General features: G+C 39.9%; 1 protein-coding gene across 2 annotated transcripts in view; it reads left to right on the top strand.

The window, feature by feature from the left end:
* Positions 1-12510, top strand: part of CLSTN2 (calsyntenin 2) — a 313046-nt gene that overhangs the window by 21484 nt on the left and 279052 nt on the right. Inside the window, exon 1 of one of the 2 annotated variants that reach the window (XM_053951581.1) lies at positions 10786-10826. The exons of the other annotated variant lie outside the window; for it this stretch is intronic. Within the exon in view, the coding sequence (XP_053807556.1) occupies positions 10820-10826 (7 nt within the window). The 5' untranslated portion in view covers positions 10786-10819. Of the gene's footprint in view, positions 1-10785; positions 10827-12510 lie in introns of those variants that run through there. 2 annotated transcript variants of the gene reach the window in all.

Genomic DNA, 12510 nt, shown 5'->3' with positions numbered 1-12510 from the left:
ATAAGCTCAGGGTTGTAATAGAGAAAAGTGTAACTGTAACTCTTAGCTGCTGATTTGTCTGTAAAATATCTTACTTTCCAATGCTCAGTGTAGCATATTCCTCTATGTGCAATGCTACAGGATCAAATGGGTGCTTCTCTCAGCAGTTCAATTTCTCCATGGCAAAAGAGTGTCCTGATAAGAGGTGAATGATTATTTTAATTCCTTCTTTTCTGAGGATGGAGTTGAGTGTGTGCTGATCTAGTTGGAAAGGTTTAACTCTGTGTTTAAGCGTGGCAGTGCAGGGTGAGTGTGCTGATACACCAGAGTTTGACAGCGCTGGTCCTGTGGCTGGAAGAGACACTGCCTGATGGGCTGGGTGCTGGTTGGATTTGCCCATGGAATCCAGCATTTCTGTGAAGTGACAAGGTTTGTGCAGCTGAGAACTTCAGTGTTGTAGTCAGTGTTGCTCCTCCTGCCTTTCCAATGGCTTTTCTTGCAGATCCTGGAATTACTGCCTTGCCTGCTGAGATTTTTGCAGCCAAAGCTGCATATGGCATGCAGTCTTAGGCAGCACACTGCAGCAGGAACCCATTTTATGAACTTGAGCTGGCTAGAAATTGTCTCTAAACTACTTCTCTAATCAATATTTATAAAGAGAGGAAGGCTCATCTAGAGAAGATGGAACAAATCATTCTTTTTGACAGCTACAGTAAGTAGAGTTGGATTCTGGCTTGAATCTAGATTATGAAAGAGTGAGTTTGAAAAATTTTGAATTTTCCCAGTCTGTTAGTGCTGCACATACAACTGGGTAGGGTTTCGGTAATTAATTATTCAGGTTGGTTTTCTCTGAGAAGGAAGGAGAACTTAGTTCACATGAACTGCTTGTTTATTATTTATAATCAAGGGCAAACAAATTGAAGTGCTCTAGTTAACAGATTGCGTGAGAGACCACATGAATTAGAATGTGGAAATATTTTCATGTAATGTTGATAAATATTTTCTTTAAATGAGAAAAAATTCCGTTTATTTCAGCTTTGTGTGGCATAAGAAGGTAACTTGATACAGAATATTTTTTATATTCACCAGAAATTATCTTTGGGAAGAGAAATGAATGTCACATTTTTTAAAGTGCTACTGTTTGCTATTTGTCCTACATCTGGTACTGCTGTCAGTGCTGAAATTAACTGGTTCTCATTATTTCATGAGATGAAACTTTTTTGACCTTGATTTGCAATATAAGAGCAGCAAGAGTGATCTGAGCTGGAGAGACATGTTTTTGACCTTTAGAGCCACATAATGACATTTGTGAGTGCAGCTTTGATAGCTGAGCTGAATAAATAACTGTGAGAGACAGAAGCTTTCCCTGTGAGGAAAGGGCTGAAAGAAAGCCTGCTAAAAGACTGGATGAGTGTTGGGGATCACTCCAGCAGGAGAAGAGCCTGTGGGCCAACACCACTGATCTCACCTCCCAGTCTATTTACAAGCAGCCCATATCATTTTTTGCTTTTTCATCTTCTGTACTCCTCAACAGTTTTAAGTGGTAATAAGGGTATGATTTACAAATCTTGGCTGTTATAATTACTCAGCAGAACAGGAGACTGAAATAAGCCTTCAGAGTGCTTGTGGCTTTTGTGACAGAATTCAGTCATTAAGGCAGAATCAAGGTCTTTTGCTGGAAAGAAGCCAGTGGAAATTATTTCTGTAATTTTGATTAAAATTTTAAAACTTAATCTTCTAAGTTCATTCTGTCAATTTTAAGAATATTCTTAAGAATGTGATTAAGAATTTTCTCTAAGGAGCTGAACACAGGATCTATCGGTGCTGTTAGTTTGGGTATATCTGACCTGTTATTTCCTCTCACACAACTGCATGTATTGAAGGGGCTATAACCAGGTGATGGCAAACAAATGATGAGTATTACTCTGCAAAATTTTATTTTAGAGGAGATAGAGTTAATTTTTGTGTATATGGCCAAGGTGTCCTGTAAATTTCGTTTCTGGTTTTGAGGTTCTTTAAGGAAGAAGCATAAATATTGTTGTGTAAATTGCAGGAGGGAAAATCAGCTTTTTGGAAGATTGCTGGATTAGTCCTTACAGCCACTGTCACCATGAAAGTGCCATTCTAGGACAAAACTTTTAGTTCTGATACTTGTACAGCATCACTGATAGTTACACCACAACCCTTGTTCTATCCAGTATCTTTTGTTGTTTTTACTGGGTGATGCAGTAGGAAAAACTCAAACAGCTTGCTTGACTCAAGGGAAAAAGCACAACTATTAAGTGTCTTAATTTTACTAGGATGAATTGTATAAAATTGCATTCAGTCTGTAATTTAGATTAGTCTGTAATTTAGGTGTTTATGATCATTGGGGTGGGTGGGATGGTAGCAGGAGTGACTCTTCAGATCCTTGGCTGTGAGGTGGGGATTTATCAAGAGTTGGCTCTTCAGCCATGCCCTGGGTGCCCTTGGTTTCATGAATGGCTCCCTAGCCAAGCTGGGGAGGCCATCCCTAATCTTGGTACTGAGTATTCTTTTAGGAGAACGTACCTTTCACTAAGTTGTTGGAGTTAAACTTCAGTTAAGAGTTGTATTGCCAAGGACTTAGAAATGACAATGTAATGCTTCTGTACCTATGTTCTACTGAAAAACATTGGTGGAGGAGCATGACCATTCATTGTGAAAAGTGGCCTGAAGAGGAAGAGAGCCCAAAGAACTGAACAGTGTGAAGCAGCACTGGCACCAGAGACTATTCTTTTGAATTTGTTCAAGGCGTTTTGCTTTTAAATATGTTTAGATGGTGTTTGAATTTCAATTACAGTGTTTGGGTTTCAGTTACAGGTATTTGGGAATTGAAACTTGAATCTGAAGTGATCTGAGGAACTTGTTTTGTTTCTCAAGTGTTTGATTTCAGGGTTAGTTGACACCTGGTATGATTGATCTCATGAGGGAGCGGGGTTGTTGTAATAGTCTTCTGTAAGTCCTGGGCATTGTGTGATAAAACTGATTCTTTTAAAACCTAGAACAGGTAAGGGCCAGCTGAAAATGCGATGGCAATTGTGGAATATTGGATCTTCAGGGTGCCAGGTCTGGTGGGATAGACACTGGACTACAAGGAGAACTTGCCTAGATGAGGAAGAGACTGCTGGGTGACCCTGCCCTGATTTATTTACTGATCTAGAGAGGTACACAGCTGTGTTTTGATTTGGTCAGCTTAAGGTAGGCATGAGTGGGAGATGGGGTCAAAACTTGAAGTTAAGTTGAATTAGATTTTGTTACACCTGTATATACAGCATTGGAAAGGTTATGGACTTTCTGTTTCCCTTCCTAAAGCAGGAATGAGCCCTTCCCTCTGCTCAGAGCTGAAGCCACTTTGTGTTTCAGAAAGAACTGGTGTCATATCTTACAGTGGCAGGGATTGATGGGAGAGGAGGACAAAGAAGGCTGGAAATAAATCTTGTGTATACAAACCTTGCACTGAATACACTGGGAGTGTACAGCCACTGAAACTGTGACAAATCCTTTCTCACTTCTTGGTCTCTAGAAAAACACGTGGCTTACGTGTTTATTAATTCTGAATGCAAGAGCTGCATTTCTGAGGGCAAAAATGCTTCATTTAAAATAATCCACCAGTGTTCAGTTATGACCCTCATTTGCCCCCCAAATGAAAAGTTTTCTAAATTACTAATTAATATTTGTTTCTAATTTGATGGATTTTGAAACAAATAAGTCTAAACTGTCTTTTGAAAAGATTTTTTTTTTGTGTTTGAGTTTTGCTTCAGTAAGCAACCTTAACTTCTAGGTGTTAATGCCTTTTGCATGATGAAAGATTTAACAGGGGTGAAAGATAAATGTTCACTACAAGTTTTATTCTTTATTATATGATGGCAAAGAAAAGTATTTTCATAAGGTTAGCTCTGCTTATGCAGTTTGCTTAATGTTGAGTGTGGGCTCATTAGGAATTCTTTTGAAATGTATCATAAAACTGCATATTAACTATGCTTATTTGCTATTCCTGCCAGGGTGCTGTGAAAAAGCATAATGGATTTATTATAATTCACCTTTACATATGTGCTAGTTGCTAGACACTGAAACCCCCGTTCACAAATGGCTCCCTGAGCTCTTTGTTAAAGGCCATTTTGCTGGTGTAAATTTCCAACTTTCATCATCATTTTAATACCTGAGGTGTCTCCCTGTCTTTGGGAAAATTACTGACAAGTTATGTCAGTAACTGGGAAATGTAGTGTATGAAAAACCCAGAAATAAAAAGAAATAATGAACATAGAAGGGGCCTTGCTGTCACACAGAGCTGTGCCAAGCTGTGCAGCCCTGGCTATGAGAGGATCAGTAATTTTAGGAACTTTTGGCTGCTCAGTTATAGCACAGACAGGTCCAGCTGAGGCCAAACAGTGAGAAATTCCCGTGGGACTCAATGGCAATTCCAGCAGGGTGTGGGCTGGATCTCTTGGTGAGCAATTAAGGGATGAGGCCTTCCCCAGCAACAGTTCAGAGACAAACTGAAAAGGAACTCAGACCATTGAATGAAGACTGGTTTTTGAGGTTTAAATCTTTCCAAGAACATGATCAAAAAGAGCCTAAAACACTAAATTTGACATTACTGAGAGTTACTGTAAAGCAAAATTGCACCTCAGTATAACTTACAGACACAGTAATAGAGTCTGAAACATAAATCCAGTGTGACAATGTGTCCCTAAATCTGCTTTGGGAAGGGACAGTTCCCACTTTTTTCCCGAGTTTAAAAAGTCTTAATCAATTTTATTTTAATCAGCCCCAACTCAGGGCATCATGTTGGAATTGTTGAGTTGGGTTTGGATGTTTTCTGCAAACAAGTAGTGGAATTCTGGAATTTGTTTTGATTGTCATAATAACATTTGGGCTGACACTAACAGCTGACATTATGAAGTTGGTGTCTTCAAGGCTCGTTTCCCTTCTGAAATGACCATGACTGTGACAACTCTATACCATGAAAATAAAAAAAACAATAGAGATAAATTGTGAAATGAAATCCTTGATTAAAGTGAATTCACTAATTGCTAGAATTTGTTATCAGTCATATATTTACCATATTTTGAACTTTCTGTTAAAGTTTTTATTAATAGCTATTTTGTTCTATTATGGAATGGTACATTCTGTTACTGTTTCTTTTTATGCTAGGGAAACATGAGACATTAACGAAAAGTGAATGTCTTGCACTTGAATTCTAATTTAGATATGGAAAGAGACCCAAATGCTTAGTGAGGTTAGAGAGACTAATAAAGGGAACACAGTCAGTTCACACTTTCAAATGGTGTTCTGGCATTTGCCAAATTAATTGTAATTACCTTCATAAAGAAAGCTTTTTCTGAAGTGCAGATTTGAATCTTTTTAAGAGCAATTGGACACTCAGTTTGGCTGGATTTTATTTTGGTGCTGTTCAGTCAAGTTACGCTTTCTTCAAGAACAACATCCCTCAAGTTCATTAGGTGACCTGATAAAGAAGTTTTTTCTGGTGCTGCCTTGTATAATATGGATATTTTTTAATATCCTTTGAGACTGTAGTCAAGTAGAGTACACTCAGATAACTGATGGAGAGATCTGTAACCAGAATGAGCATTTGCTTTAGCAGCCGGCAGAATGAAAAAGGAGTCTGAGTGGGACATGTGCAATGACTAACAGAGGTTGGCAAAGCTGCAGTGGACAGGCATTTCTCTGCCTGTGATATGGTCTGATCATGTAATTAGCAGGTTTTTATTGCTCTGCCAACCACTACGATCCAGTTATGCTGCAGCAATCAGACCTGTTCTAATTTCTTAAGACCCACAGCTGTAGAGGAAGCCCCTCATTCATTTGGTTGCTGCAGAAGTGAACACAGGACAGGTTCCTTTCAGAATTCCTGTGTGAGCTCTGTGTGCACGTTGCAGCTCCTGTTGTATCTGGAGAGAAACATTCTCCTAGAGCACCTCTTGGAATAGATTCCAAGGATACAGATACAAACTCTACCTTTTTTATTCCTGTTTTGTTTTGGTTTTGGGGTTTTTTGTCCCCTCCCCTCCCCCCGCCCAGTTCTTGTTTTTTGATTGGTGATGAAATACCAACACCAGAGTTGTGAGTTCCTCCTCATAGGGAAGATCCCTGTAGTGATGCTGCTTGATGGCTTGCAAATTTTTCTACACTTTCATATAGGTTATGTATATGTTATATATATTCTGTCATATAGTTATGTAAATTTTTTTTCTCCCCATTTTCTCTCTTCTCTGTGACTGTGGGCATTGAAATGTAGTAGCTTGCTGTAGAAATGATTACAGGTGTCCACAAGAGTTTGATTTCTTTTGTGATTATTCATTTCTGAATGTTGATGTGAAATATGAAATATCCATTCTTTCAGTTGTAAAAAACTCCAAACTCTATGTGTTTCCCATTTTCATGTGATAATTTGTCCTCTAAAAAATTCCTCAAATTCGGTTTTTTAAGAGCTGGAATTTACATCAGTCAATTTGGAGATCCCCATCACAGTTTCTTCTGCAGCGTTCCCTGAGCTGTGCATGGGATCTGTGATCAGCACAGGCCAGAGGTAATTCCTGGTGCACAGCACTAGTGAACTCAGGGGACAAGAAATGCATCACTACATGCTACTACACCCTTTGCCACCTACCAGTTTGTCTGGTAGCAGAAGTATTATGAACCCTGCTGGACTGTCACAGAAGAATCAGGAGCAAATTTTTCCTAGAGGCTATTTACTTTCAGACAAAATCATTAAATAGTGTTTAGTTAATACTAGCAAAAGAGGTCATCAACATTTTATAATTGTTTTCAAACACCAATAACCAGTGGTGAACAAAGCTGTGTTAGGTATGGGCTTCACTTCTCTTTGTTTACTCTGTTGTAGAATTAGAAGAAAACATAAATGAAGTGCATTATTTCAGAATCAGTAATACTGTGGACTAGGCATGAAAAATGAATAGTATCTGGCTGCCAGGTGTTTGGATGGAGGACTGGAGCATGAGATGCAGGAACAAACAACAGGAATTCATTGTGTGTGCTCTGTGTGTGTCTATGGTTCTAGAAAGTGTTTTAGATGAAATCTGAAATTAGAGTTTTGACAAATTAGGCTAATTATGAGACTTGCAGTCCATTTTCACAGCTGCAAGCTTGTCATGTGCAAATTCAGGTCAGATTGTTGAATTCCTTCTGTTTTGGGAGATACCCTTTCTGGCTTAGTCCATAAGTGGTTCTGAAAAGCTTTTTGTTCTCCTGGAAAAGAGGATATTTTGTAATGAAATCTGAGATGGGACAGAATTTTAGTAGTAGATGAGAGGATCCTCTACACTAAAAATTTGGTACTTGGTGCTTTTTTTCTTTCCTTGAATATCATTGAATATCATTGAAGTTGGAAACAGGTCCTTTGATGAAGCAGTCAGGTTTAAAGCAGGAATAAAACATGAATGATGTGGACAGGTGACACAAAAAATGAAGAACTCTCATTTATGAGGACAGAAAAGTAAAAGTGCAGTTTTGTAAATTGTTGTGTACGAGAGCAACAATTTGTGTGTTATCTGTAATGTCACATTTCATTGCATTGTGGAATTCATAAGAAAAGGCTATTTTGGAAAAATTATAAAGTATATTTGTAGAGTTGTAAAATTACTAAAGAGGGGTGCACAGACTGATGAAATTCTCAGAGCATGTTCAGTGTTCCTGAGCAGTCTTGTATACACAAAACACAGCAATTAACACTTGACAGATTTCTTAAAGCGAAAAATCTGGGGGCATGTATTAAGGAAAAATTACTTTGCACATTCCCTAACCCTATTTAAATAATGGGACGTACTTGCTAATTAATGGTATTTTGAACTGTGAACATGAGTAGGTTTGGAAAAATCCCAACCTTGTGTAATGTATTATTAGATTTGCATAGTGATTCTAATGAATGGTTAATTAACAGTGGAGATTAAGTCATCCTATCATGAGGCATCCTCCTTACTGTTGAAATATATCAAGTAATAAAGATTATATGTAATAGACACTTTTAGCCCTCTTAGAGCATGAATCTGTTGGTAAGCCAAGGTGGTTCTGAGGAGCTGGAACAGAACATCCTGTGAGCAGCAGGTGCTGCTCTGATCCAGGACCTTTTCACCTGTTGTGTTTGAATAGAGGGCACTGACTGCACCTGAACAACAGGAATCTGACCCCAAACAAGCAGAAATAACAAACCCTTCTCTCTCCTTAGTCAGATTTGGACAGATCTTCATTCAGTACTGTTGCAGTTTCTGTATCAGGGAGGTAAGACTCATATCTTGTTATTCATTGTCTCCAGGAGGGGAAATCTTTCATCGTTTGGGATTTCCTCAGGTGACCAACAGTGGCAGAAATTGAATTGCAGTCGTTAAATAAAAGAAGGCTTTATATTCTATGTCCTTAGAGAGCTTAGTCATTGAGCTGGCTTTGGTTGAAACAACACAATTAGATTGCTCTTGGCTTGTCCTTGCAAATTTATCACTGTCTTTACTGCATTTGCAATATTCTGCTACTAAAGTCCCTGAACATACACATGAAAAGAAGCTTTTCACAAAGAATGAGAAATGTTAGCTTGGATTTTCAGAGAAAATATGCCAGCAAAGCCTTTTTTCCCCTTAATGTGCTCTAAGTTAGTCTTATTTCTGCCTAATTAGCTTTATTAATATTAAAGACTACAAGCTGGTGTTCCCTTAATTCAGGGATCTTAACTTTAATACTTATCTGGGGATGCAGAGAAAATGTACATTATAATGTTCTGTCAATGCAAAACAAAAGACCTGAAGTCCTGTATTTATCTCAGTCTTAGTAAGGCTTAAGAAAACAAGTTACCCAAGTTGTGATCCAGCTGAGAAATAAACATCTTGAAACTGTTTTTAGGGAAAGGGAAATGAACAGGTGACAGGGAAAAATGACTTCAGGTAGGTTTATCTTGTTTTTCTTTTGGCTCTTTGACATTTCTTGTGAGCAGAACATGTGCTGGACAAGTGAGCTCCCTTCCCAGGCTGGTGAGAGGTGAGGAAGAGCTGCTGTGGGCTGGGGAGATGCTGTTTCCTTGAGCAGCAGCAGTGGGGTTTGGAGATGCTGTTTCCTGCAGCAGCAGCAGTGGGGTTTGGAGATGCTGTTTCCTGCAGCAGCAGCAGTGGGGTTTTGGAGATGCTGTTTCCTGCAGCAGCAGCAGTGGGGTTTGGAGATGCTGTTTCCTGCAGCAGCAGCAGTGGGGTTTGGAGATGCTGTTTCCTGCAGCAGCAGCAGTGGGGTTTTGGAGATGCTGTTTCCTGCAGCAGCCTCTGGCTCTGTGCCCCTGCCCTGTGCTGGCTTGGGGCTCGGTGCTCTGTGCTGTCCCTTTTGTTGCTGCAGCTCCTGCAGGATGTGGGCAGTGTCTGTGAGCTCTGGGACAGCTCCAAACCCAGCAGGGTAACTGCCCAAGCAAGGACCTGAACCCTACATCCAGCTTTGCAGCCGAGGTGAGCCCTCAGTGCTTGCAGTGTGTGTAGAGGCTGGAAGCTGTTTTGGGTGTTTCATGGCCAGGACTGTGACGTGCTGAGAGTCTCTCCTTTGCTGCTGCCCTTATGCCTGGATCCATTCCCTGTGTGAGGCTCCTGGGACGCTGCAGGGCAGCTCGGGCAGCGCTGGGTGCCTGCTGTGGAGCTGCTCCACCAAGCTGCAGGTGCCTCTTCTGAAGTGAGGCTGGGAATTTCCAGCTGAGCTGCAATCCTTGCAGTGACAGCAGCTGCAGACAAACGCTGAGCTCTCCCCTGCCTCTGCTGGGTACACACTACTTGCAGTTATTATTCAAGGGCATGTTTTCATACCTCGTTTCTGCAAGGTCTGTCTGAATAACTAAGACACAGCATATGGGCAATTTATATTGCAGAATACCTTCCAAGGTACTACATAGCAATTACTTTTTTAAAAATCTCTTCTTAAATCAGAAAAATAAAAAGTGATGCAAAGTATTATGTAGATGGTTCATAAAGGACATAAAGCTATTGAGTATTGCATAAATATTTTGGAAGATTAATGTTTCATTTACAGTTCTCAACTAAAATGTACTTTATTCCCTGGATGAAGAAAGAGAGGGCTGCACATCTTTGATGCAGCTTGGACAAAAAAAAGTCTGGATAAGAAAAGCAAGGTCATTGAAAACCCTTTTTTTTGAATTTAGAATAGCTGATGGCTTGTGTTTTGCACAAATTGTCTGTCACATTAGGACAAGAGGAAATGGCTTCAGGTTGAGCCAGGGGAGGTTTAGACTGGCTGTTAGGGACAATTCCCTCACTGAAAGGGAGGCTGTGTCCAGCCCTGGCACAGCTGCCCAGGGCAGTGATGAGTCCCCAGCCCTGGAGGGATTTAAAAGCCACGTGGATGTGGCATTTGGGGACGTGGGGTGGGGGTGTTGGCAGAGCTGGGGCAGCAGCTGGACTCAATGGTCTTTTTTCCAACTGCGCCAGTTGTCCGAACCTTGCTGTCTTCTCACTCACAGAAGGAAATAGTTACTCCCTTTGAGAGTACTCCTGCATTTTCCAGTCTGCTGCTGTTTCTCCTGTTCCTTGTCTCTCTCTCAACATCTGTGGCATTGCCACTGACCTGAGGCACCCAAATTGAATAGTAAAGAGTGAATAGAGAAATCTTATATTTTGTTTTTTTCCTACAGCTTCAATGGGGAAGATATAAATGGATAGGTGTGTTGATCATTTACTTGAATTTCTTCTCACTAATCTCCTTAATGTTATTATTTTATTTTATTGTTATTACAGTTTTATTTATAAAGTTGTTTCATTCTCTCATAGGCACCACTCTGTCAACTGCCAATGTCTTCAAGGACATGTCAGGTATTTCTGGTATCTTTTTCCTGGCTTACACTGTGCATCTCCCAACCTTTTCACAGCCACTCTTCTAAGAGGCATTATTTATTTTCTTTTACTTTTTTTTCTATAATTTGCAATACATAACATATGAAATTGAAATGCCAAGCTTTGAAAAAAACTTAAGTACTGGAGAAAGGTGGACTAGAATTTGAGGTTTTAGCAAATAACCACTTTCCTGAGTATGCCAGGTTTCACTGAACTTGAATGCCCACTCAGGTTGCTGTTGTTTTGTTCTGAAATAGTGTTTAGGTTTTTTTTTTTTTTTCCTTTGCTTTAAACTTGTTTCTGCAATGAAATATCACAAACAGATCTGTGCAACTGTATTTGCCTCTATTAGAACTTTTAACCATAGGGAAGTGTATGCTTCTTGTGTATACTTCTTGTTTTTTACACCTCCTGAGAGTTGTGCCTGCTGTCTGGGTCATAGCCGGATTAAACACTTCCTGTCTTCATCCCCAAACAAGTGAGTTATTTGTTAATGAAAACCACAGAAGCTGAATGAGATCTGAACCACCCAAGGACCAGACCTTGGGTGTCTTGTGAATGGTGAGAGGAAACATCATTTTAGCTGTAACTACAGAAAATCTCTCCAACCCAGGGTAGTCCATAGGCAGTATGTACAGCCTTCTTCCACTAAAGAAGAATTGATGCATTTTTTCCTTATGTGGAAGTGATTTTATCCATTTGAGATGCTTATGTCCAGGTCAATATTACTTGTTTTGTGCAAATATTCTCTTTTACTCTATGAAACTTTTTCTGTTGCTAAGCTTGATGGATAATCCCTTAGCATCGTTTTAGGCTTTTTTCTCCTTCAGAAAGTAAACCAACATAATTTCATGTATCAGTTATTCCAGCTGAAATGTCAGTTGTTCTCTTGATTATTGACTGAACATTTGCCAGTCTTTTTGCTGTGCTTTACTAAGGATAGTGATTAGAATAGAGAAGCAGCCATGTCTCAGCTGGCTTTCAAACTCCCATGAATAAAGCTTCAAAAACACCTTGGTGGGTCTGTGGTTGAAGTGTTTTTTTCCAGACACACAGCCAGGGCAAAGCTGTCCCTTGTGCCTCTGCTGCAGGGATTGCACATCTTTTCTGATGTGTCAATAGCTGCAGCTTCTGGAGGGCACAGGTGGAGCTGGGTGGGTTTTAAAGAGTGGAGAGAATTCAATAAGAACATTGGGAAAGGTGATGTGCCTTTGCTTACCCCCAGCCAGGTCTAGGATTTTCAGAGTTTAGTTATTGTTTTTCCACTGCTCAGATCAGTGGTTGTTACCTCCAGTGGAAATGGGGTGATGTTTGGCTCTCCTGAAAGAGTCCTGTGCTCCTTGGGAATGCCTGGGATGCTGATTGGGAAGGAATCACAGTGCTCTGAGGGCTGGGCAGAATTTTTTCCTGGACTGCATGAGAGCTTTATGCTAATTCTGTGTTCTGGAGCATGATTGCATCTCCCAGGACAAACTGGTTTCCATTTTTCTCTTTTGTCCTTTCTCATAGCGTTTGTGTTTTAGGTATTTTAAGTGATCCAGCTGCAAAATTACAAGATTTTAACTTCTGCTTTCTGTTGAAATTGTTCAAGTTTTCCTTTGGGTGACTTTCTTTAACTGGCTTGCCCATGCATTGTCTTCTCAAGATAGATTCTTTTAATTTT

Source organism: Vidua chalybeata, chromosome 10 (genome assembly GCF_026979565.1).
Source record: "Vidua chalybeata isolate OUT-0048 chromosome 10, bVidCha1 merged haplotype, whole genome shotgun sequence".
In the NCBI taxonomy this organism is placed as follows: Eukaryota; Metazoa; Chordata; class Aves; order Passeriformes; family Viduidae; genus Vidua; species Vidua chalybeata.
This window is presented reverse-complemented; position numbering and strand designations above follow the sequence as displayed.